At 53.4% G+C, this 20,660-nt stretch overlaps 2 protein-coding genes and 1 pseudogene across 8 annotated transcripts; 1 reads left to right on the top strand and 2 right to left on the bottom strand.

The window, feature by feature from the left end:
• Positions 1-802: 802 nt before the first annotated feature.
• Positions 803-1,146, bottom strand: LOC123640501 (annotated as a pseudogene).
• A 2,510-nt stretch (positions 1,147-3,656) lies between these two features.
• Positions 3,657-12,526, bottom strand: NAGA (alpha-N-acetylgalactosaminidase). Of its 3 annotated transcripts, none has more exons than XM_045554776.1 (10): positions 12,473-12,526; positions 12,012-12,092; positions 10,734-10,869; positions 9,944-10,115; positions 9,296-9,473; positions 8,848-8,942; positions 8,025-8,186; positions 6,166-6,363; positions 4,810-4,953; positions 3,657-4,305 (listed from the first exon to the last, which is right to left on the bottom strand). In XM_045554776.1, exons 2-10 carry the CDS (start codon positions 12,025-12,027, stop codon positions 4,171-4,173), a joined length of 1,236 nt encoding a protein of 411 aa, XP_045410732.1. In that variant the 5' UTR covers positions 12,028-12,092; positions 12,473-12,526; the 3' UTR covers positions 3,657-4,170. The 3 variants fall into 3 exon arrangements, with proteins under 3 accessions (XP_045410732.1, XP_045410733.1, XP_045410731.1); XM_045554777.1 differs by having other exon boundaries at positions 12,012-12,101; positions 12,473-12,521; XM_045554775.1 differs by lacking the exon at positions 12,473-12,526 and adding an exon at positions 12,238-12,436.
• Positions 12,527-15,001: 2,475 nt separating this feature from the next.
• PHETA2 (PH domain containing endocytic trafficking adaptor 2) lies at positions 15,002-20,165 on the top strand. 5 transcript variants are annotated; one of them, XM_045554771.1, is made up of 4 exons: positions 15,002-15,094; positions 16,508-16,587; positions 18,071-18,170; positions 18,278-20,165. In XM_045554771.1, exon 4 carries the CDS (start codon positions 18,292-18,294, stop codon positions 19,069-19,071), a length of 780 nt encoding a protein of 259 aa, XP_045410727.1. In that variant the 5' UTR covers positions 15,002-15,094; positions 16,508-16,587; positions 18,071-18,170; positions 18,278-18,291; the 3' UTR covers positions 19,072-20,165. The 5 variants fall into 5 exon arrangements, with proteins under 5 accessions (XP_045410727.1, XP_045410726.1, XP_045410728.1 ...); XM_045554770.1 differs by lacking the exon at positions 15,002-15,094 and adding an exon at positions 15,297-15,401; XM_045554772.1 differs by lacking the exons at positions 15,002-15,094; positions 16,508-16,587 and adding an exon at positions 17,442-17,483.
• The last annotated feature ends 495 nt before the right edge of the window (positions 20,166-20,660 follow it).

Genomic DNA, 20,660 nt, shown 5'->3' with positions numbered 1-20,660 from the left:
TTAGCCGGGCATGGTGGCGCATGCCTGTAGTCCCAGCTACTCGGAAAGCTGAGGCAGAAGGATTGCTTGAGCCCAGGAGTTTGAGGTTGCTGTGAGCTAGGCTGATGCCACAGCACTCTAGTCTGGGCAACAGAGTGAGACTCTGTCTCAAAAAAAAATAAATAAATAAATAAAAAAGAAACAAGAAATACATTTATATTATAGTTTATCTGTGTAGTTACTGTTACTGGTGCTCTTTATTTCTTCACATAGATTCAAGTTACTGTCTAGTGTCCTTTCATTTCCGCCTGAAGGACTTCCTTTAGCATTTTATGTAGGGCAGGCTGGCTATACATGAACTCTTTCCATTTTTGTTATGTGGGAATGTCTTCATATTACCTTCATTTTTTGGCCAAATACAGAATTCTTTTTCTTTTAGCACCCTGAATATGCCAATCCATTGCCTTCTAGCTTCCATGGTTTCTGATGAGAAGTCAGTTATTAATCTTATTGAGAATCCCTTATATGCTTAGTTGCTTTTGTGTTGCTGCTTTCAAAATTCTTTGTCTTTGGTTTTTGAGAGTTTGGTTATGTGTCTGGGTATGGTGGAGCTCTCTGAGTTTACCCTATTTGGAGTTTGTTGCGCTTCTTAGATATTAGATTAATATATCAAATGTGGGAAGTTTCCAACCATTATTTCTTCAAATGTTCTTTTTCTCTTCCTTTAATGTGTATATTGGTACACTTGATGGTTTCCCAAAGTCTTTGAGGATTTTTTATATCAAGCTCTGGCAAGTTTTATTAAAGAAAAAATTTGCATGATTTAGTTTTCACCAGTCTATTCTGGCATGCTTCTCATGATACCAGAGTCACCTGCATCAATGGTAGCCAGTGTGCATACCCTGCAGTATTTCCTGCATGCTGTGCCCAATTCACTATTATTGCCACTGTAGTGATGGACACCAGTTTTGGCTACCATGGCATAGTACTATATTTCATATTTCTGCAAAGCTGGGCAGTTGCTGGCGAGGATGACCAATTTCATTTTGCCTTCTCTGATCATCCTCAGAGTCTGCTTGTATACTAGCACATACTTTACACTTTTCATAACAAGTTGGAGCCTAGCGTTGACTCCAGTGACTTTTTCGTCTTCTTTGCAGCCACCATCTTCCTGCCTTAGGTGTGGGATGGCCCCGAACCAAGACCAGCTGCCAAGATGGCTGGGGAATGAGAAAGGAGGTCTTTGAGGTTTTGTTCATTGTTCTTCATTCTTGTTTCTTTCTGTTCCTCAGATAGGTTAATTTCAACAGATCTATTTTCAAGTTTACTGATTCTTTTTCTGTCTGGTCAAATCTCCTATTGAACCTTGCTAGTGAATTTTTTTCTCAGTTATTGTACTTTACAATTCTAGAATTTCTTTTTAATAATTTCTACCTCTTCTTTGTTATTCTCTGTTTGTTGAGACATAATTTTTACTCTTTCCTGTATTTCTTTCAGCTCTTTGAATGTATTTAAAATCGTTGATTTTAAATCTTGTACTAGGGTAAATTAAAACACCACAAATCTTGCTGTTCTTACTGCGATCTAATTGTTTTTCTCAACTGAAATCTCTCTGGGTTGCTATAAGCCTTTGGTTAATTTCCAAAGTTCTGTGAAAGCTGAATCTGATAAAATGTACCAGGTTTTTCAACACTTTCATGAAGGCAGAAAACCCTCAGTGGTTCTTACTGAACCATTTTTGCTGACCCCTTGCTTGGATCTTGATTCAAACAAACAATAAAGAAATATTTTGAAACAATTGGCAAAAACTGAACACAGACTGATTATTCATTATTTTAAAATTTTGTTTGGTAGAAAAATTCTACGAAGGTTTTATATATATATGTGTGTGTGTGTGTGTGTGTGTGTGTGTGTGTGTGTGTATACACACAACCACATATAAAGCCCCTGTTAGAGACGCATAGTGGTATTTAGGGTTTTCTGAGATTTGCTTTCACATACTCTGGCTCACACACCAGAAAAGTGTGTGTGCAAAGAGAGAGACAAAATAATGGCACAACTTGGTGGTTGTTGGAGCTGGATGATGGGTACATGGAAGTTCACTGTACTATTTTTGTGTTTGAAAATTTTTATAATAAAAAGTTTTTAAAAAGAGAAAGGGTACAACACCTGGGTCCAAGCAAGTTGCCTTGAACTGGGAAAAAATAATTGAGTTCCTAAGTGGCCTTGAGTAAAAGGGAATAAAGCAATGTCCTGGAAGATCGGCAGCATGTGTGTTGAAAGAATGAAAGGCAAAAAGACAGAATAAATCAGGCACCCCCAGGACAAAAGAACAAGTTACACAGCAAGTAAAACATAGTAACCATCTCAGTTTGAAAGGCAAAGGATTAGCCAGGCATGGTGGTGTGCACCTGTAGTCCCAGCTACTCAGGAGACTGAGGTGGGAGGATTGCTTAAGCCCAGGTGTTTGAGGTTACAGTGAGCTATGACGCCACACCATTGTACTCTAGCCTGGGTGACAGACCCTGTCTCCAAAAAAAAAAAAAAAGAAAGAAAGAAAAGAAAAGGAAAGGAAAAAAAGACCTGAAAGGCAGGGGAATTAATTGGTCGAGTTCAGGCTCAACCCTGATATTCCACCACATCCAGGGGGGTGGAAAAGACTTCTTTCCTGGAGCTGGAAAGAGAAGAGGTTTTCCCACCTGAGACTCCGTTTGGCTAGAACAGCACTATCACTGAGACCCAAAGCTGGAGCTATGCACAAGGTGCCAGGCCTTCAAGAACAGAGGCCTGGGATGAGGTAAGCTTCTGTCCTCCTTTCAGACTCAACAGCCTCAGGACATCAACTGGGGAAAGGGAGCTTTCTCTGGCGACTCTAGACTTAATCAGCGAAGTTCCAGTAATCTTAAATGGCATTATAAAGTGTGCAGCTGTAAGTTCTTTACACTATACTCTAAATGCAAAGACCTCAAAACCCTGAGGGAGGGAGTGTGGGAGATCCACCCACAGGGTGGATCCCATAGGGCAGGACAGTGCAAGGCCCAGGGCACTGGGTGCTCCGACATTCAAGCCTACTCTGCCGCCAGCTTTCCACATGGGAAAAAGAGCCACCAGGGAAGACAGGTGCCCTGTGGCCTTGGCTAAAGGAGGAGAGCTTGGGAAATAGGAGCCAAAGTGAAGAACTTGTTGTTCTTCCACTTTGACTGTTACTCTTTTTCCTTAGGAGAGGAAATAGATTTTAAGACACAAAGAACCCCTGGACTTGTTTGTGGACACAGCTGGGGAATTTGAACCTCCTCTGAGGCTCAGATGGGAGAAAAATAATAAAGGGAGAGAAGTGGGGGTGAGGACAGAACCACCAGAGAGGAGAATAGCCTGAAGTGCTGGGCCAGGGGACACTGCTGGGCAGAGCATGAGTTGTAGGGCCTGGGAGCATTGCTACTCTGCCTCATTGTGCAGTCACCGTCACCACCACGTCAGGCAGAGCAGGGATGGCTCCCTGGTGAGAGGCAGGTCTGGCATTTCTAGGAAGTATAAGCTGTAGGTCACTTTGGAAAATGAGGGGCCAGAAGATGCCATACATCTTCCCTGTGAGGTGAGATTTGAAACCAGCATCTCATGTAGAACCACCAGGGTCCCTAACTGAAGGTGCCCATGGCCTCAGACCCGTAATACACTAATTGATTAAAGAACAGCTTTATTGGTGACCTGAGGGAGCCAAGGTCTCCTTTCTGACCCTCACTCCCAGGTGGTATCAGCTTGCAAGGCCTTCTCTGGGTAGGAAAGCCAATCACACGATTCAGGGGAGCTCCTGGTAACAGGTCAGATTTCTCTACTCCTAATTAGAAAAATTCCAAATCCTGATTTCAGAGTCAACAAGATCAGAGGCTAGAGTCCTGATGGGCGTGGGGGCTTAGGAGGCTGGCCCAGTTGTTGAGCAACATCCGCGGGGCCATGCAGGCGAGGTAGAGGCCCGGAAAGCCACAGGAAATTGACCCAAGAGAAGTTTCCAAGAGGGTTCACACTTGGGTATGGCATAGGACCTGGCCCTGAGGTTGCACTTCAGTTACGATGGGGTCAGGCCTCTGAGCGGGCCTGGGGAGCAGAGAACCCTGCCCACTTGCCCTTGGCATGCTGAGGCTCCGTGGTCTGGGCTCAGTGGTGCTGCCACAGCCTGTCACATGTCCCAGCTCATCACTGCTGGGACATCTCCAGGTTCTTGATGGGATACAGGTACCACATCACTACCCCCGAAGGGTTGATGATCACTGTGAAGTTGGTTTCATCCCGGAGGCCACTGATGACATCACCCGAGTAGACATCCTCGGCCTGCAGTGGGGAAGGACATCACCAGTGCCACTATGAGAATGGCTGCACAGAGACCCCTTCAGAGGATGCAGAAGCCTGGGCTTTGGCCTGTCTGTGTGAGGCCTTCAGTTTTCCCTACAGAAGTGAGAGGGCTGACTCTCCCATCACTTCTCCACTGGAAAGGCCAACAGGTGTCCAACACAGGCAGTGGAGAAGGCCGCAGCCCACGGGAAACACTGCGTGTGCCAGCAAGGCCTGACCACGAGGGCAGGAGTACGGCTCTAGAATTAATGGGACTCATGTTTATACACAGCAGTTCTGTTTGCATAGCTTGAAAACACGGGTGCAGAGAACGGAAGCAGCCACAGCCCTCAGTGCCTACAGCTGCCCCAGGGGCACCTACCAGAGGAGGAGCCCACGGCTCCAGGGAGGCCTCGTGTGAGCAAGGACCACCCCCAGCAGTGCCCTCCCGGGGAAAGCGACGCCTGAGGCTGGGCCACTGGCTGCAGGCAGTAGGGCACTTACCTCATACGTCATGGACCGGTTGAAGTTCAGCTGGGCGAGGGAGGACTGGTAGCGGTAAGGCATATCTGTCCTGCGGCTGAAGAAGACCAAGGCGCTAGCCTCGTTGGACAGGGGCCTCATGAACACTTCAATGTAGGATTTCTCCTGGGCACAGAAGATGGCTACTGGCTGGGGTCCCTGGCTCAGACAGGCCATGAAGTCCCCTTCCTAGCCCTCCCTGAACCCTGGGTCCCCCCAGCCCATAGGTCCATGTCACACAGAGGCTGAGGGAAGAGGCCACGGTCCTCCTGGACCCCAGCTTACCTAACCTTCCCTTCAGTCCTTCCTTCCCTGACTCAGTGGACGCTCACCCTCGCCTACTGAGCCAGGCCCTGTGCTAGGACAGAGGCAAATGTTGCAGGAGGTCCTGCCTCAGCAGCTCATAGGACAACAGGAGGGCTAAACACAAACAGGGAAGCAGGGGACAGCACAGTGTGTGAGCGGGTCTGGCCGATGCAGCTGCCAGTGCTGGGCCGCAGGGCACTGTCCAGTGGCAGTGAAGACTGCCCCAGGAGGGCACATGGTGGGCTGGAGGTGAACTCCCATCTGCCCCACCCCCTAGAAAGTTCTCTAGGACCAGCTCCACCATCAGCTCTCTGGCAGGGATTAGTCACCCTCTCTGGGCATCACCAGTTCTGTAGGGGCCTTCTATAGTTCTGTAGATATCTTTTCTTTTCTCAGCCCAGTTCCTAACAGGCCAACGTAGATGTCTTCTTACTAGAGTGTCAGGGATCTGGTAAAGAGCAAAGGCTTTGGGGTGACACTTGGAGACTGGTCTTGTTTGTGCCAATTGTGTAGCCTTGGGGTAAAGTTACTTAGACTCTTGAAGTTTCAGTTTCCTCATTTGTAAATCAGAGACAGAATATCTAGCATGCTGAGAAAATGTATCTAGAATGCCTGGCACACAGTAGGTACTCAATAAATTGTAGTCACTAGTAGCAGTAGCAGCAGTAACAGCAGCATTCCTTGGCTAGAACAACTCCTTAAATTCTGGAGAGAAGCCCTAGTTCACTGCAGGCCATGACGGGTATGTGTGGAAGCCCGGTGCCATGCTATTCCCCTGCGCACTTAACGTGGTGACATCTCCCCTCCGAGACTCCCTTGAGCTGTCCTCCTCTGACCCTGCTCTTACCTAGCAGGGAGGGGGGCAGCTGGAGCAGCTCCCAGCAGAGTCCCCAACCACATGCAACCAGGAGGGGTGGCTTGTGGAGGCCCCGCTCCCTCCCGCACTCCAGGTGACTTCCAGGCTGGCTGCCTTGCTCTCAGGGGAGCCCAGTTCCTTAGCTCTCCCCTTCCCTCCCCCCCACACCCTGGTACCTTGCGAATCCTGCGTCCCTGGATGCCTAAGGGGTCCTGGTTGATTTTGATAATGAGTGGATTCTGCAGAATGTTCATGTTCTGGGCAGACATGGTACGCAGGTCTGTGGACATGAAGAGAGGGGCTGCCAGTATCGTCCAAAGAGCCATCTGTGCCTGGGCTTGCTCTAAGCTGAGGCCAAAGTTCCCAATGAGCAGCTGGGGGCAGAGGAGAGGAGTAGTCAGTTCTGCCCTCTTCAGGGAGGTGGGCATAGGGGCCGTCCCCGAACTTGCAGCCAAAGCAAAAGCAAACGGATTAGGGAAGGATGGCCACATTTGGGGGCCTGGATCAATCAACACCATTCTGCAGTTGTGTGGCCTTGGGGCAAGTCAGTCAAGTCACCTTCCATCTGAGCATCAGCTTTTATTTTTCCATTAAGAATGTGGCATATAATAATATGCTTTGGCTGCATCACAGGTTTAGATGATCAAATGGGATCCTGTTGCCAGAAAGTTTATTAGCTGGGACGTGCAAGTCAAGAAATACTCCCAGGGTGGCAGTGGTAGGGAACAGACCTGGACACAGCCCCTACACCTGCCACTGGCCACCTACCTGTCCTAGCCACAGCTGAATGGACCAAGGGGGACTCCTGACCCCAAGGCAACCAATCCATAGTCAGGACACAATTATTGCTAAGGCAACATGGTTATGGACTTAGCGATAACAATTTAAGTACTATGTATATGCCTGATACTGTGCCAAGCATTTAAAAGTTACTTCATTTAACCCTCAAAAAAGGTATATAAGGTAAGCTACTATTATTATTCTCATTTTCCAATTGCCAAAACGGAGGCACAGAAAAAATTAAGCAACTTGTCCAAGGTAAGTGGCAGAGCTGGAGCTAAAACTCCTAACCAGGCCAACTGCTGCTCATCCAGGCTGCCCTCCGCCAGTTTGGTATTTGTAATTCTTATAATTGTAGGTAGCAAACGTTTGTTGACTAAATGAAGAGATAACTATAAAGCTGTAAGATAAATTGCAAAAGAAAAAAAAAAGGCCAGGCGCGGTGGCTCACGCCTGTAATCCTAGCACTCTGGGAGGCTGAGGCAGGAGGATTGCTTGAGCTCAAGAGTTCAAGACCAGCCTGAGCAAGAGCGAAACCCCATCTCTACTAAAAATAGAAAAATCAGCCGGGCGTTGTGGCCCATGCCTGTAGTCCCAGCTACTCGGGAGGCTGAGGCAGGAGGATCCTTGAGTCCAGGAGGCTGAGGCTGCAGTGAGCTACGACAACGCCACTGCACTCTACCCAGGGGACAGAGTGAGACTCTGTCTTAAAAAAAAAAAAAAAAGTCACCAGAGCTATGACTGGGATAGGATGGAAGGGCTAGAAGCAGGACTGAGAGCCAGCTGTGCCTGTGGAGGGCAGGGCAGGCCTGAGCAGACTTTGCAGGACAGTGGGTACAGAACACTGAGAGAGGGGTCAGAGGCAGATGGGGAGGGGCCAGTCCAGGCACTGGGAAAGGGCAAAAAGAGCCTGGAATAGTCATGATCTTCACCCTGCAGAGGAATGACATTTCACCGCAGACCAAGTTCTCACACGGTAAGAAATGTCAGAATTGCCTGCAGAGACGTTCACAATGGGCATTCCCAGGTCCCTCCCCTGAACATTCTGATGCAGCAGGTTGGGGGTGGGGCCCTGGAAACAGAATTCTAAACAAGCTTCCAAGGTGGGTCTAATGCAACCAGTTCAGGGACACATTTCAGAAACGCTGACCTAGAACCTGGCAGTGAACATCCAGAGAGGAAGAGAGCACAGGGCAGTGGGGAGCAGAGCTGTCGTGGATAGTGGGCTTAGGGACATCCCCTTCCATGCTGGTACCATGTCTGGGTCGTTCCAGTGCCCTGGGCCAGCCACCGGCTGCAGTATGTCCTGGTGCTGCACAAACCAATCCAAGATGGAGAGCACGCTATCCCAGGAGTCCTGGATATCGTCATAGTTACGCCAGAGGTTGCAGATTTCTGCCAGCAGACTGTAGTTCACCTGGATGTCGGGGAAGGCAGAGTCCAGCACCAGAACCACACCCTGCTGCACAGAGGCCCACCCAGGCTGAGGCGGCTCAGCACGAGGCTCCCAGGGTGGGAAAGAACAGGCTCTTCCAGCATGTTTGGGACAAGGAAGGCCTCTGTGGGGGTAGCCCTGGCCTCCCTCTGTGCATGCTGGTGCCAGGAGCCTACCTGCCCTCTCCTGCCAGCCAGGGTCAACCTGTGGTGTGGGCCCAGGCTGGTGCATCCACAACCCTCCCCATGGCAAACCCGCCTCCTGTGTTTTCTCAGTGGGAGTCCCACCACCTGCTAGCCTTCTCCCTCAGGTCCAAAGGTCTGAGCCCACCCTCTGTAGCATCAAATGTGCCAAGGGGCCCCCGGTGAGGAGCCCACCTGCCTGGCCTCACCAGCCGTGTGCATCTCCAGCCCACACGGTGCACCTGATGGGGACCTCCCCTTCTCTAAGACCCTGGGCTGGCTGAGCTGGCCCCCTTTTGGGGGGGTACTTATGATCCTCTCTCTAAACACCTACAAATCAGCAATGTGGGCAGCTGCGGTGACATCTGGATCTGGAAGGCCACCTCCCTGAGGCCTGGTACACAGGAGGTGAGGAGGCCTGCTGTGGGAAGCGCTGTTGGGCAGGGCGCAGACTGACTTACCGCTGGGGGGAGGCCCCCTTCATAGGCTGGCCAGCTGCAGGAGAAGGCGATGGGGCGGCCGGTGGCATTCAGGGCAGCAGCCATCTTGGGGTACCCTGGGGAAAGCCCAGCCCCTCTTCTCAGGACTGAGGAGGTATAGGAGGCACTCTGGGGCCCCAGCCCAAACCTTTCCCCACCAAATGCGAGGAAATTCAGGCACCAAAGAGTAGGTGCTTCCCCATGTACCCAGAGCCTCAAACACTTCCTGGGTGGGCCACAGTGCCACGCCATATTTAGGGAGCCTGGGAGTCACAATTTCCCCAGCCCCTAGGTGAAGAGGATTTGGAAATACCACCCCCACCCCTGGGGCTGCACCAGCAACCAAGCTCAGCCAGGTGGGTGCTGGTGGGCCTTTCATGGCCGCCCCTCCCCATCTACCTGACCAGCCCCAGGCAGCCAAGGAGCTCACCCTCGGCCCGTTCCTCAGGGGTCGAGTAGCAGCCATCCAGCTTCAGCATGTCCACCTTCCACTCAGCAAAGGTCTGAGCGTCCTGGACTACCTTGTCCAGTGTGGTGCCTGGGTAACCCATGCAGGTCAGTTTGCCCATGTCCTCATAAATGCCCAGCTTCAGGCCCAGGGAGTGAGCCTGCGGGGGGTAAGAGCACAGTGGGCTCAGGCAGGACCCTCAGGGAGCCTCCTCACAGGCACCTCTGACCAGGGCCCACTAAAACCTTCAGTGGCTCCCACCAACCAAAGGAGAGGGTCCCAGCTTGCTGGCTTGGCATCTGCCAGCTATGGCCCATCCCTCCCTCCAACAGACACGTCTCCCAGATCCTGTTTCTTGCCCCTAGGCCTTTGCTTCTGCCATCCCCTCTGCTATCTCTCTGAGATCAGCTCAAGAATTGCCTCCTCCAGGGAATATTCCTGGAATCCCAGCCTGAATAAGATGTCTTTCGGGCTCTCACCCACCACAATGGGCCAAAAGTTGGTGTTCATTTGTCTGTTTCCTCCACCAGACTGTGACATTCCACACAGTGATTGTGTAAATAAGCCCTAAGCAGGGTACAGCGAAAGGGGTGGTCTGGCCCTCAAGCTGAGGGCTGGGCTGGGGCTCACATAGTCAGCCAGGAAGGCAATCCCATGAGGGAAGCGCTTGGCGTCAGGCACCAGGCGGCCACTGGCATCGCGCCCACCGATCCAGCAGTCATCGATGTTAAGGTATACGTAGCCCAGGTCTCGCCATCCATCCTGCACCAGCCGGTCAGCCATCTCCATGAAGAGCCACTCACTAGCAAGGGGCAGGGATGGGGCATATCAGTGGCCCAGCCTGGCCCTTACCCACAGCTCTGAGTGTACCTGGGCTATAAAAACCATGACCTTGCTGAGGACTAAGCCAGGTCACAAGTGTAAATGGCCACCAAGGATTGTATCATGAGCCATAAGCAAGCTGAGGTAAAAGGGACCATCTGGCCCTCAGGCCAAGGGGCAGGACTGGGTTAGGAGTACCACAAGGGACACAGCCTTTTTTTTTAAGTAATGGGGTCTCACTATGTTGCCCAGGCTGATCTTGAGCTCCTGGCCTCAAGCAATCCTCCTACCTCAGCCTCCTTCCCACTAGCTGGGATTACAGTCACCATGTCTGGCTCTAGCCTGACCTTGTAACAGTTGTCTCAGAGGCTAGATCCACAAAAGGTCCCTGCCTTGTGACCTGCCTGGTACCTGGCAGTCCCCACAGAGGCCCCAGATGGGAGATAAAGCTACATGTCAGATGTCCCAAGTCACTTTTGGCTGTAATCTCTGGGATGGAGCCTCTGACTTTGTCCCCTTTCCTAGCTGACCCTCTACTTCCTGCCCCACTCTGCAGGGCCCTGGGCAGGGCTTGTCAGTGGGTGCAGACTTTACTCACCTGATGCAGTTCTTTGGGTCCTCATCACAGTTCGTGTTGCAGCGGAAGCGTTCCCAGGCCAGCCAGCCCATGGGTGGCGTCCGCAGAAGCCCATTGTCCAGCATCAGGACTTGGGCCACTAGCACCAGCAAGAGCGCTGGGGGGCGTGGGTGTGTGACTGTGAGTGGCTCCCACAGCCCAGTCCTTCATCCCACCCCATCCACATGCTGCTCAGCCCTGCAGAGGCTGCCTGTCTGCATATTAGGGGAACCCAACTGTTGGGATGAGGATAGAAATGGCTCTCCCTGCTCCTGCAGGACAGTAAGTGGGAGGATGGTGTCTGGGGGAACGCAACGTGTTTGAGGTCTGGCTTCCCACTTGCTGTTGTCACAGCAGTGCTGGAATTGGCAAAACTAACACCTGCAGTTATATCCTTCCTGTGGCCTTGATCAGTTCCTCCCACCCCGTACACAGAACTTAACAGCACAGATGCTCCTAGACTTACCCTGGGGTTACATCCAGATAAACCCTTGTAAATTGAAAATATCACAAGCCAAAAATGCATTTAATACACCTAACCTACTGAACATCATAGCTTGGCCCAGCCTTAAACATACTGAGAACACCTACATTAGCCTACAGTTGGGCAAAAATCATCTAACACAAAGCCTGTTTTATAATGAAGTGTTGACTATCTCACGTAATTTATTGAGTGTACTAAAAGTGAAACAGAATGGTTGTATGGGTACTTGAAAGACAGTTTCTACTGAATGTGTGTCACTTTCAAGCCATGGTAAAGTGAAACCATAAGTGGGGGACCGTCTGTACGAGGTGGCCAGACTCCAGGGCTCCTGAGCCCGGGGCCAGGTGCTCTCTACCACAGGCCTTTCAGGGGGCTCAGAAGGGCTTTAAGAGGTAGGCCAGGTTGGACCTGCACCCAACCAGCTTACGTAGGTGAGCCCTTTTCCTCTCAGGCCTCCGTTTCCTTATCTGCAAGATGAAGTTACTGCAGGGACTTTACAGGTCTGTTCTCGGCACATGCTGCTATCACAAGGCAGGGCCTCTGCACTTGGGGGAGAGGAGTCGAGAAAGGAAGAGGCCTCTTTGGAAAGGGAACTGATTCCTGGGTGTGGAGCAGCCCCTTCTCCTTTCCTGGTCCAGCTCCAAGAATAAGAGAAAGGAACTCATCTCCCCACAAACCCAAATCAGGGAAGAAGGCCCAGACACCACAGGGCTGGAACTTCCTCCATGTAGCCCTCACCGCTATCCGCCCAAAGCCGCGGCTGCTGGTGTAGGTACCTGTCTTCAGCAACATCGCTCCGGCTCAGCGTCCGAGGATCAGCCGAGATCTGCTCTGCTCGTACCAGCTTTACACGAAGGCTGTGGAAGCTAAGAAACGTCAGAAAAACACTGGGCCGCACTGCCCCGCTAGCCCGGCCGCCCTGCACCTTCTGTGTGGACCCCACACTCGGTCCCCAGGTCGCCCTCACTGCCCCACCCCACCGTCAGGCATCACTTCTCGGACCTTGTTTCTTCCCTCAGAAACTCTCAACAAGGCGTCCTGGACGTTAGACCTCGCCCTCCCCGCGGCGCTGGGCGTCCCGAGAGCCGCCGGCGGCCCTCTGCCGGCCGGGCTGGCGACGGGCTCGAGGACGCCCAGGCAGAACAGAGGCGCGGGGCCGGAATCCGACTCCGGACTGCCGTCCGTGCTCCCGCCCCCGGCCCCCCGAAACGGCGGAGTCGCGGCCCGCGGAACTCACCCTAGCGGCGCGCTCGGCCCCACGGCGCGCTCCGCACTCCCGCGCCGCCCGCCGCGTTCTGGGGGCGCAACCTATCAGAACGCCCCTAGCAACGTGCGCCCCGCCCCCTGCGGCCCCGGTCGTCCGGCGCCCGCCCCTCCGAGCCTCCGTAGGCCCCGCCCCCGCGAGCTCGCGCCCTGCGCGCTCCCGAGGCTGGCACCCGCCTGCCTGTTGGTGGCCGGCTCCGCTGGAGGCTGGTCCTTTCACCTGCGTGGGGGCCGGGAGGGCGAGGACAGTGCCCAGCACCCTGCAGGCGCTCAGTAACTAGCTGTGCAGTGACTACCTGCCCCCCTGCCCGGGGCTTTGTGACAGGGAACGAGGGCACGTCCTGAAGCGAGGCCCCTGGTCAGCTGCTCTGAATGGTAGTCAAAGATGATAGACACTCGGAGCAGGAGGGCGGCAGAAAGCAAACCAGGTTGGGGACACAGCTGTGGGAGAGTCAGGAGGCTCTCCTCCCACACCTGACACTCAAGGGACGGCTCCCACGGGCACTCTGCATATTCCGTCCCTCATTCATCCATCAAGCATTTATCGAGAAGCTACTGGGTGCCATACAGTCTTCTGGGCACTGTAGGGGCTGAAAGGAAAATATCACTATTTTTCCCCGTCCATCACGAGGGTCACGGTAGACACTCCTATAGCAAAAGACAGGTTAACAGGAGAACAGCAAACAGGTTTATTGAATCCTAGTTTTACATGACATGGGAGCCTTCAGAAGTGAGGAGACCCAAAGACTCAGGGAAAACTGTATTTTTATGGTTAGGTTCCATGGAAAAAGGACAGCCACATAGAAATGTGATTAGACAAAAGGGAAGGGTCTGGTGGTAATAGACTGCATGGGGAAGCCCAGCAAGGTCTGTCCTGATCATTCCTCCTGGGAGTGGGCAGCGCCCCTTCCAGAATGACAGTCTTATGCCCTGTCATCCATCAGACAGGGGAGACCAGGAGGCCAATTCCTACACATAAAGGTGAGGGGAGGTTCAAGGAACATTTCTAGTTTCTGTGACCCACCTTGGGGAAGAGGAATTCTAGTTTCTAGGGAGAAAGAAGGGCAGAGAGAGACTTTGCTTCTGAGGTCCTTCCTGTGTCCTTCGGTTGAAAGTTCTCAGCACACCAAAGTGCCACACTTTGGGGTATCGTTTTTCTGTGTCCCGACAGCACCTCCACGAGGGTGACCACTGGGCATCACAAACATCATGGGCCCCAAAGTGAACACCTGCCACCTTCCATTTCCCAGGTAATGGACACTCTCCTTCCAGGTGCTGCAGCCAAAACCCTGGAGTCCTCCTCTCCCCCTCACCCCCCAGCCAATCCCTGGGCAGATCCTGCGCCCTCCTATCTTCGCACCCCCCTCCAGGTCTGGCCACCTCTCCCTCGCCACCCTCATCTCATCGTACCTCGGTTATTGCAGCAGCCTCCTCGCTCCTGCTTCCTCTTACGTCCCCTCTCCCCACAGCAGCCGGAGTGGGCCTGGGAACAGAGCTCAGGTCACCTCTCACTCAGAACCCTGGGAGGGCTGCTCACCTCAGTCTGGAGTGACAGGCCACACAGATTTACAGAGCCACACCCCACCCCTCTGCCCACATCTCCACTGCCTCCTGGCCACACTGGCCCTGCAGGTCCTCAAACACAATGAGCCTCAGGGACATTGCACTGACTGCTCCCTCTGCCTGGAATCCTCTTCCTCCAGGTATTGGCCTGGCTGGCTCCCTCCGTTCCTTCAAGGATTGTCCAATGTCACCTTCTCAGTGAGGCCTACTCTGACCATTCTATTTAAAATTGCAACCTCCCCACCCCTACAATTCCCAATCTCTCTTACCCTGCTCTATTATTTCCACGACATTTATTACCTTCTAAAACATTTATTATGGTTTATACCATTAATTGAATGAAATTTGGGGGGTGGGAGACAGATAATAAACAGGAAATAAAAGCCTGAGTGCAGAGAAGTTTACTGTAGTGGCGCTTGATGGAAATGGACATACAACCCAGGGATGTGGCAGAGATGGAGGGGCGGTACATTGCGTTGTCAGGGAGGGGACATCTGAGCTGAGACTCAAATGATGCAAGGAGCCCCGAGGAGCAGAGCCCTGGGTGAGGGTGAGAAGGAAGGGTGCCGTAGGCTGCAGGAACTGCAAGGGCAAAGGCTATGAGGTGGGAACCCACAATTTCATGGGCAAATGTTTGAGAGCACCCCAGGCTTCCAGAGCCTCCAGGAAACTACAACCTCTTGTATCTGGTTGCTCTTTCCTGCAACCTTCACTGCAGGCCTACCCGTGGACCGACTCCAGGTAGAGCCTGGAGGCTGTGGGTGGGTTTTGGGGCGGCAGCAGAAGCAGAAATGGATAATTCCCAGAGGCAAAGATGGGCTGTCCACAGGGGCCAGGAAAACTCTGCGGGAACTCGCGGGCTGTGTAGGAGCCCCGCCCTTGGGAGACGCCCAGAGCGAGGCTGTGCCAGGCTTGGCTCTGGGGGAGAAGTGGGCCGGGTGGGGAGAGGGGGACCAGAGGGCAAAGAGAAGGAAGGAAGGACTCTGAGTTCTCCGGGCGGGGGGCTGGGTTCCAGGCCAGCGAACAGCCTGAGGTGGGTCTCTGGGTTCAAGGCCGACCTGCACCGACCAGCTCTGTGGTTCAGGCAGGTCATCGCTCTCTTGGGCCTCAGTTTCCCTCCCTTGCGGATGCAGGGGCGGCTTCGCGGATCCCGAGGCCCAGTGAGTACTGGGCGGGAAAGGGCGGGGGCTGTAACCCGAGCTCCCGGGCGGGGTCTCCAGGCTCCCGCGGCCACGTCAGCGGCCCGGAGGCGCAGGGTCTAGAGCGGGGTCGCCGGGGGCGCGGCCGCGACCCACCCCGCGGGCTGCCCTCCTGGGCTTCGGCGCCGTCGGCGGCGGGAGGTGAGAGGGGCACGGCGGGCTCCGGGAAGGCGCGGCCGCGGGGACGCGGCGGGAAGAGCCCGCCCAGAGGATGGGGCAACCCAGGCGGCAGCCCGCACCCCGGCTCTGCTGCGCGCGCGGGGGAGATCCTGGCTGAGGCGACCCCTGTTTCAGGGCGACAGCCGGGTGGGGGCCCACTGCTAGCGGGGCGGTCCCACGCCCCCAGCCCGCCTCTCTTCCAACAAAAGAATCCGGGAAGACGCGGTGCACGGGCGGGAGGGCCTGGCACCCCTAGCCGGGGAGAGGAGGGGCGCCCCGCCCCGGTGCCCCAGCGCTGGGCCCGGGATGAGCAGTGAGGCTGCTCGTCGGGCAACGTCTGTCATCTCCTCCCGCTTCCCGGGCTACCCCTCTGGGACGGCCTCGCCTCCCATCCCCGGCCTGGGCTACTTCTCTCCATAGCCCTAATCCTGACCGCGCTTACGTTGTCTGTCATTTCACTAATTTATTATTTGTTTATTTTGTTTACCTACAATGCCCCCCCCACCTTAGGCTCCAGGAGGGCAGGGGACACAACTGCTTCCCGAGGGCCTCTCTGAGCCCTGCACAGTGCTGGGATGTAGGGGGCTACCCTGGGGGCCAAGTCTCACCCCAGACATTCTGGGGCTGGAAACAGTGCCGTAAACACACACGACAACATCATGGCATGAAGGAAACAAAACCACAAGAGAGAGGACTGCTGGGCAGTGAGCTTAGGTTAGGCCACCTTGGTGGGCAGAGCTGCTTTAGAATTGGTGGTCAGGGAAGGCCTCTTGATTAGGTCACTTCAATTAAAGCCCACAGAGAAACTGTGGCAAGTGCTAGAAGGGAAAAGCTAGAAGCTGTGAGGGTGCCTACCTCTGACCTAGCCTCAGCGACAGGGAGCTGAGGTCTGGAGTGTAATGGCCAAGACAAGGGCACCCAGCCCCTTCAGGTGCTTATAGGTGCCTGACCTGGCTAGATGGGTGGGGAGATTATCAGGAATCAAAGAAGGCTTCCTGTGGAGGTGGTGGTTTCACTGGACCCCAGAGGAGGAGGAGGAGTTCTCATTCTTTAGGATGGATTGACTGGGTTTGAGAATTGTTTTGCAGGCTCCCTGGAACCACGTGGTCTAAGGGTTAAGCTGTGTGGCCAAATAGAAGTTCCCTGCCCTCCCCCATGAGCCCTGACGGTAAGTGGATCACGGCCAAGACTTCCCCCAGAAGGTGTGAGGGAATTGGGAGACCAAGCTCTGCTTCTCACTGGCCAATGTGACCTTGGCAGTTCCCCTTCACTGCTTTGGGCCTTAGTTTTCCATGAGTTAGGAGGACAGTTGCATTAGGTGCCATTTATGGTCCCTGGGGCATCTACATTCAGTGACTGTGGTTGGTCCTTCTCAGCCATACCCTGTGTGTGTGCCACGCTCTTGTTTGCAGAGTGGGTGCTCATCCGAGCCCTCATAAGGCAGGCCTGCCCTGCCTGGCCCCGATCTGTCCCCAAAGGCTGCAGATTGAGAGAGAAAAGAAACTTTTTGTCTGAGGAATTTGAGCCCCTTTGAATTATTAGGCCCAGAGAGGCATTAAAATATGACAGCAGTCAAGTCTCACTCTCCTCTTGAGCTAAATAATTACATTTTGAATCCACCTGCTAGGTGGGCTTTACACTAACTGATGACAAGTAGCCATTAAGTGCCATGGACTGGACACCCTGTAGTTTATACCCCAAGTTCAACAATGTATAGCCAATAATTAATCAGTCTTATCTCTGCAAACCAGTGGGAATCCTGTCAAACAGCTCATTCCTTGTCCCTTTTTGCCTTTAAAAACCTGCTTGTAGGATGTGGTGGCTCATGCCTGTAATCCTAGCACTCTGGGAGGCCGAGGTGGGAGAACTGTTTGAGGCTAGGAGTTCAAGACCAGCCTGAGCAAGAGTGTAACCTCATCTCTACAAAAAATAGAAAAATCGGCCAAATGTGGTGGAGTGCACCTGTAGACCCAGCTACTCGGGAGGCTGAGGCAGGAGGATCACTTGAGCCCAGGAGTTGGAGGTTGCTGTGAGCTGTGACAACGCCACTGCACTCTCGCTCAGGTAACAGAGAGAGACCCTTTCTCTAATAAAACAAAACAAAGAACCTGCTTCTAACAAAGGCCGAACAGAGCCCTCCCCAAGGCAACTTGGAAGTGTGTCCTGGGCAGCTGTCCTCACTTTGACTCAAGTAAACTCTTTTTTTTTGTTTTGAGACAGAGTCTCGCTCTTGCTCAGGCTGGTCTTGAACTCCTGAGCTCAAATAATCTGCCCGCCTCGCCCTCCCATAGTGCTAGGATTACAGGTATGAGCCACTGCACCCGGCCTCAAGTAAATTCTTTAAAGTTATATTTTGTGTCTCAGCTTCTGCCTTTAGGTAAACAAGATTCAACTGTGCTGTACACAAATGAGAGGCCAGTAGAGGCCCGGGTGGGTCATGGAAACCCTGGAGATTTGGCCTCAGAGTTGGAGCTGAGAAGCCCCCAGGTTAGGGGATAATTGAAACACAGTGTTTTCTATGGGGTTGGGATCCATTTCAGCCCAGCTGGGGCCTGTTTCTTTGAATTTTAGAAAGCTCTGTCAAGGTCCTGCCATACCTCCTGGTATGATACAATCACATTATCCTTTTCTCTGTGTCCTCTGATGTCCAGTTTTTTTGCATGATCCTCACAACGTCCTTTTGAGAGAAAAGGAAGGAAAGACCAGCCCTTTTCACAGATGAAGACACTAAGAGCCTCAGGGACACGGCAAGTGAGTAGGGGCCACAGGGCTGGGGCCAGGTCTCCTGCAAAGCCAATGTTGTTTCCCACAGGGGCCACCTCCCTCTCTAATCCCATGTCACCTCTCTTACCTCACAGTTCTTGTGGGAGCCATGAAGTTGAATGAGAGGAGTGTAGCCCACTATGCACTGAGCGACTCCCCAGCAGACCACACAGGCTTCTTGCGTACTTGGGGGGGGCCAGGGACCCCACCTACCCCCAGTGGCACTGGCCGAAGATGCTGGTTTGTTCTCAAGGGCAACCTGCTGTTCTCCTTCGAGAGTCGCGAGGGCCGGGCCCCGCTGAGCCTGGTGGTGCTGGAGGGCTGCACAGTGGAGCTGGCTGAAGCCCCAGCACCCGAGGAGTTTGCCTTCGCCATCTGCTTCGATGCCCCTGGAGTGCGCCCACACCTGCTGGCGGCAGATGGACCAGCGGCCCAGGAGGCTTGGGTAAAGGCGCTGTCCCGGGCAAGCTTTGGCTACATGCGCCTGGTGGTACGAGAGCTGGAGAGCCAGTTGCAGGACGCCCGCCAGAGCCTAGCCTTGCGTCGCCACTCATCCTGGAAGGCCATTTCCAGCCGCTGTAAGCCCCAGGCTCCTGACTGTTGGTCTCAGGGCCTGGAGAACGGCCACTCCCTCCCCAGAGACTGCAACCCCGTGGGCTTAGTTGAAGAAGGGGGCAGCAGGTCAGCAGGGCGAGGGTTGGCTGAGTGGGAGTTGCAGGGCCCTGCCAGCCTCCTCCTAGGCAGGGGGCAGAGCCCTGTGTCCCCTGAGACCTCCTGTTTCTCCACCCTGCACAACTGGTATGGCCAGGAGATTGTGGAGCTGCGGCAGGGGTGGCAGCAGAGGGCCCGGGGGAGCCAGGCAGGATGTGAGGAACAGGTTAGGCCCTGAGCCTGGGCCCTTTGAGTTTTGCCCCTGTCCTGCTGGTCAGGACACCAGGGCCAGTGTTTTTTCAGCCTAATCTGAAAAAGTTAAATGTTAACTCATTTCCAAGGTTGCTTTTGGGGGGTGTTTCTCTCCTTGCTTTTCAGGCATTCTCCAGGTTCCAGATCCAAACTTGTACCTGCAGGGGACTGAGGAATCATTACATCCATCCTCTTTATTTCCTGAGACACAGAGAGGAAAGGTGGCTTGCTCAGAGCCACAGAGCAAGACCCGGGTCTCCTGACTGTGCTGGACTGCCCCTCTCTTAGGGGACGTTAATGAAACGGAAGAAGTGGGAACTGTTACATGGCCACAGGTCTTGCTACCTTTGACTCACACACCAGATTCTATAGCACCATTTCCAATGTGGGGAGTGGTGTGTCATTTGAATACGGGAAATTAGCTGTAGTATTGGCTTGAGGGGCTGACATTGTCAGAGAAAGTGGATTTATTGTTTCATGGGGGTTTCTGGGACCCAGCTCTTCCTGACAGGGATGGGAAGATTCAGCATGGGATCCCCACCCTGCAGTTTGGGTAGGACCTTTTGGAGGGAGAGGGCCTGCAGCCAATAAAGGGATTTATTCTGCTCAGAAAGTGTTGGGGCCCCCATCCTGTCTCCCTGGCTGCCCTGTCAACAGATAGTGTTGGGCACTGCCCCAGGAGGGGCTGGTGGCTTTTATATGTCAGCAGAAACCCCTGCTGTACTCTGTCCTCAGCAGCCAGCTCCTGGAGCTGCCAAGTGAGAAGCTGAAGAAGAGGTGGGAAGGCAGTGTGCTTCCTGGGGAAAGCCAGTTTGTCACTTTGGTTCTCAGTCCTGGGCATTCTAGGAGCTTGGACACAGGATTCGCAGAATGTTGTGATAAACTCTTCTCTCTGGGCTCCCATAAAAGTGTTCCTGTTCCTGAAACTGCTAGTGAGATCACCTGGGACTTCTTTTCACAGTCCTGCTTGTCATTCAGGGTGTACTTACCCAAATTCCTGCCAAGTGCTTTGTTTTTCTTTCTTTCTCTCTCTCTCTCTCTTTTTTTTTTGAGACAGCACTTACCACCATGGCTGGCTTGTTTTTTTCTTTTTCATAGAGACAGGGTCTCTCGCTATGTTGCTTAGGCTGGTCTTACACTCCTGGGCTCAAGTGATCCTCCCACCATGGCCTCCCAGTGCGCTGGGATTACAGTCGAGTGCCACATCTTCTTCTATTTTTCTGGGTCCACAGGGCCAGAGGCCAGACCAGCCTGATGCCTTAGGGGTGTGGTGGCAGTGGCTGGTGGGAAGATGCAGAGCCTGGTTGGAGACACCCGCTTCCCAAACACATAAAAGCTGCCCCTTCCCAGCCCCTCTGTCCCTCAGCAGCGCCTTGGGCAAACCGACCGGGACCCAACTGGGCCTCGGGCAGAGGCTCAGAGCCTCTTATCTCCAGCAGGTTGAGAAGCTGCTCAGGGCCTGTTCCCGCCGTCATTTTTCCCAGTCCCGTAGCCACTGCACTTTATTTTATACACAGATACTACGGCTTTTATCTTTTTATTGTTAGTGTTTTGTATACGATTATAACACTGAGT

Source organism: Lemur catta, chromosome 6 (assembly GCF_020740605.2).
Source record: "Lemur catta isolate mLemCat1 chromosome 6, mLemCat1.pri, whole genome shotgun sequence".
NCBI classification, from domain to species: Eukaryota; Metazoa; Chordata; class Mammalia; order Primates; family Lemuridae; genus Lemur; species Lemur catta.
This window is presented reverse-complemented; position numbering and strand designations above follow the sequence as displayed.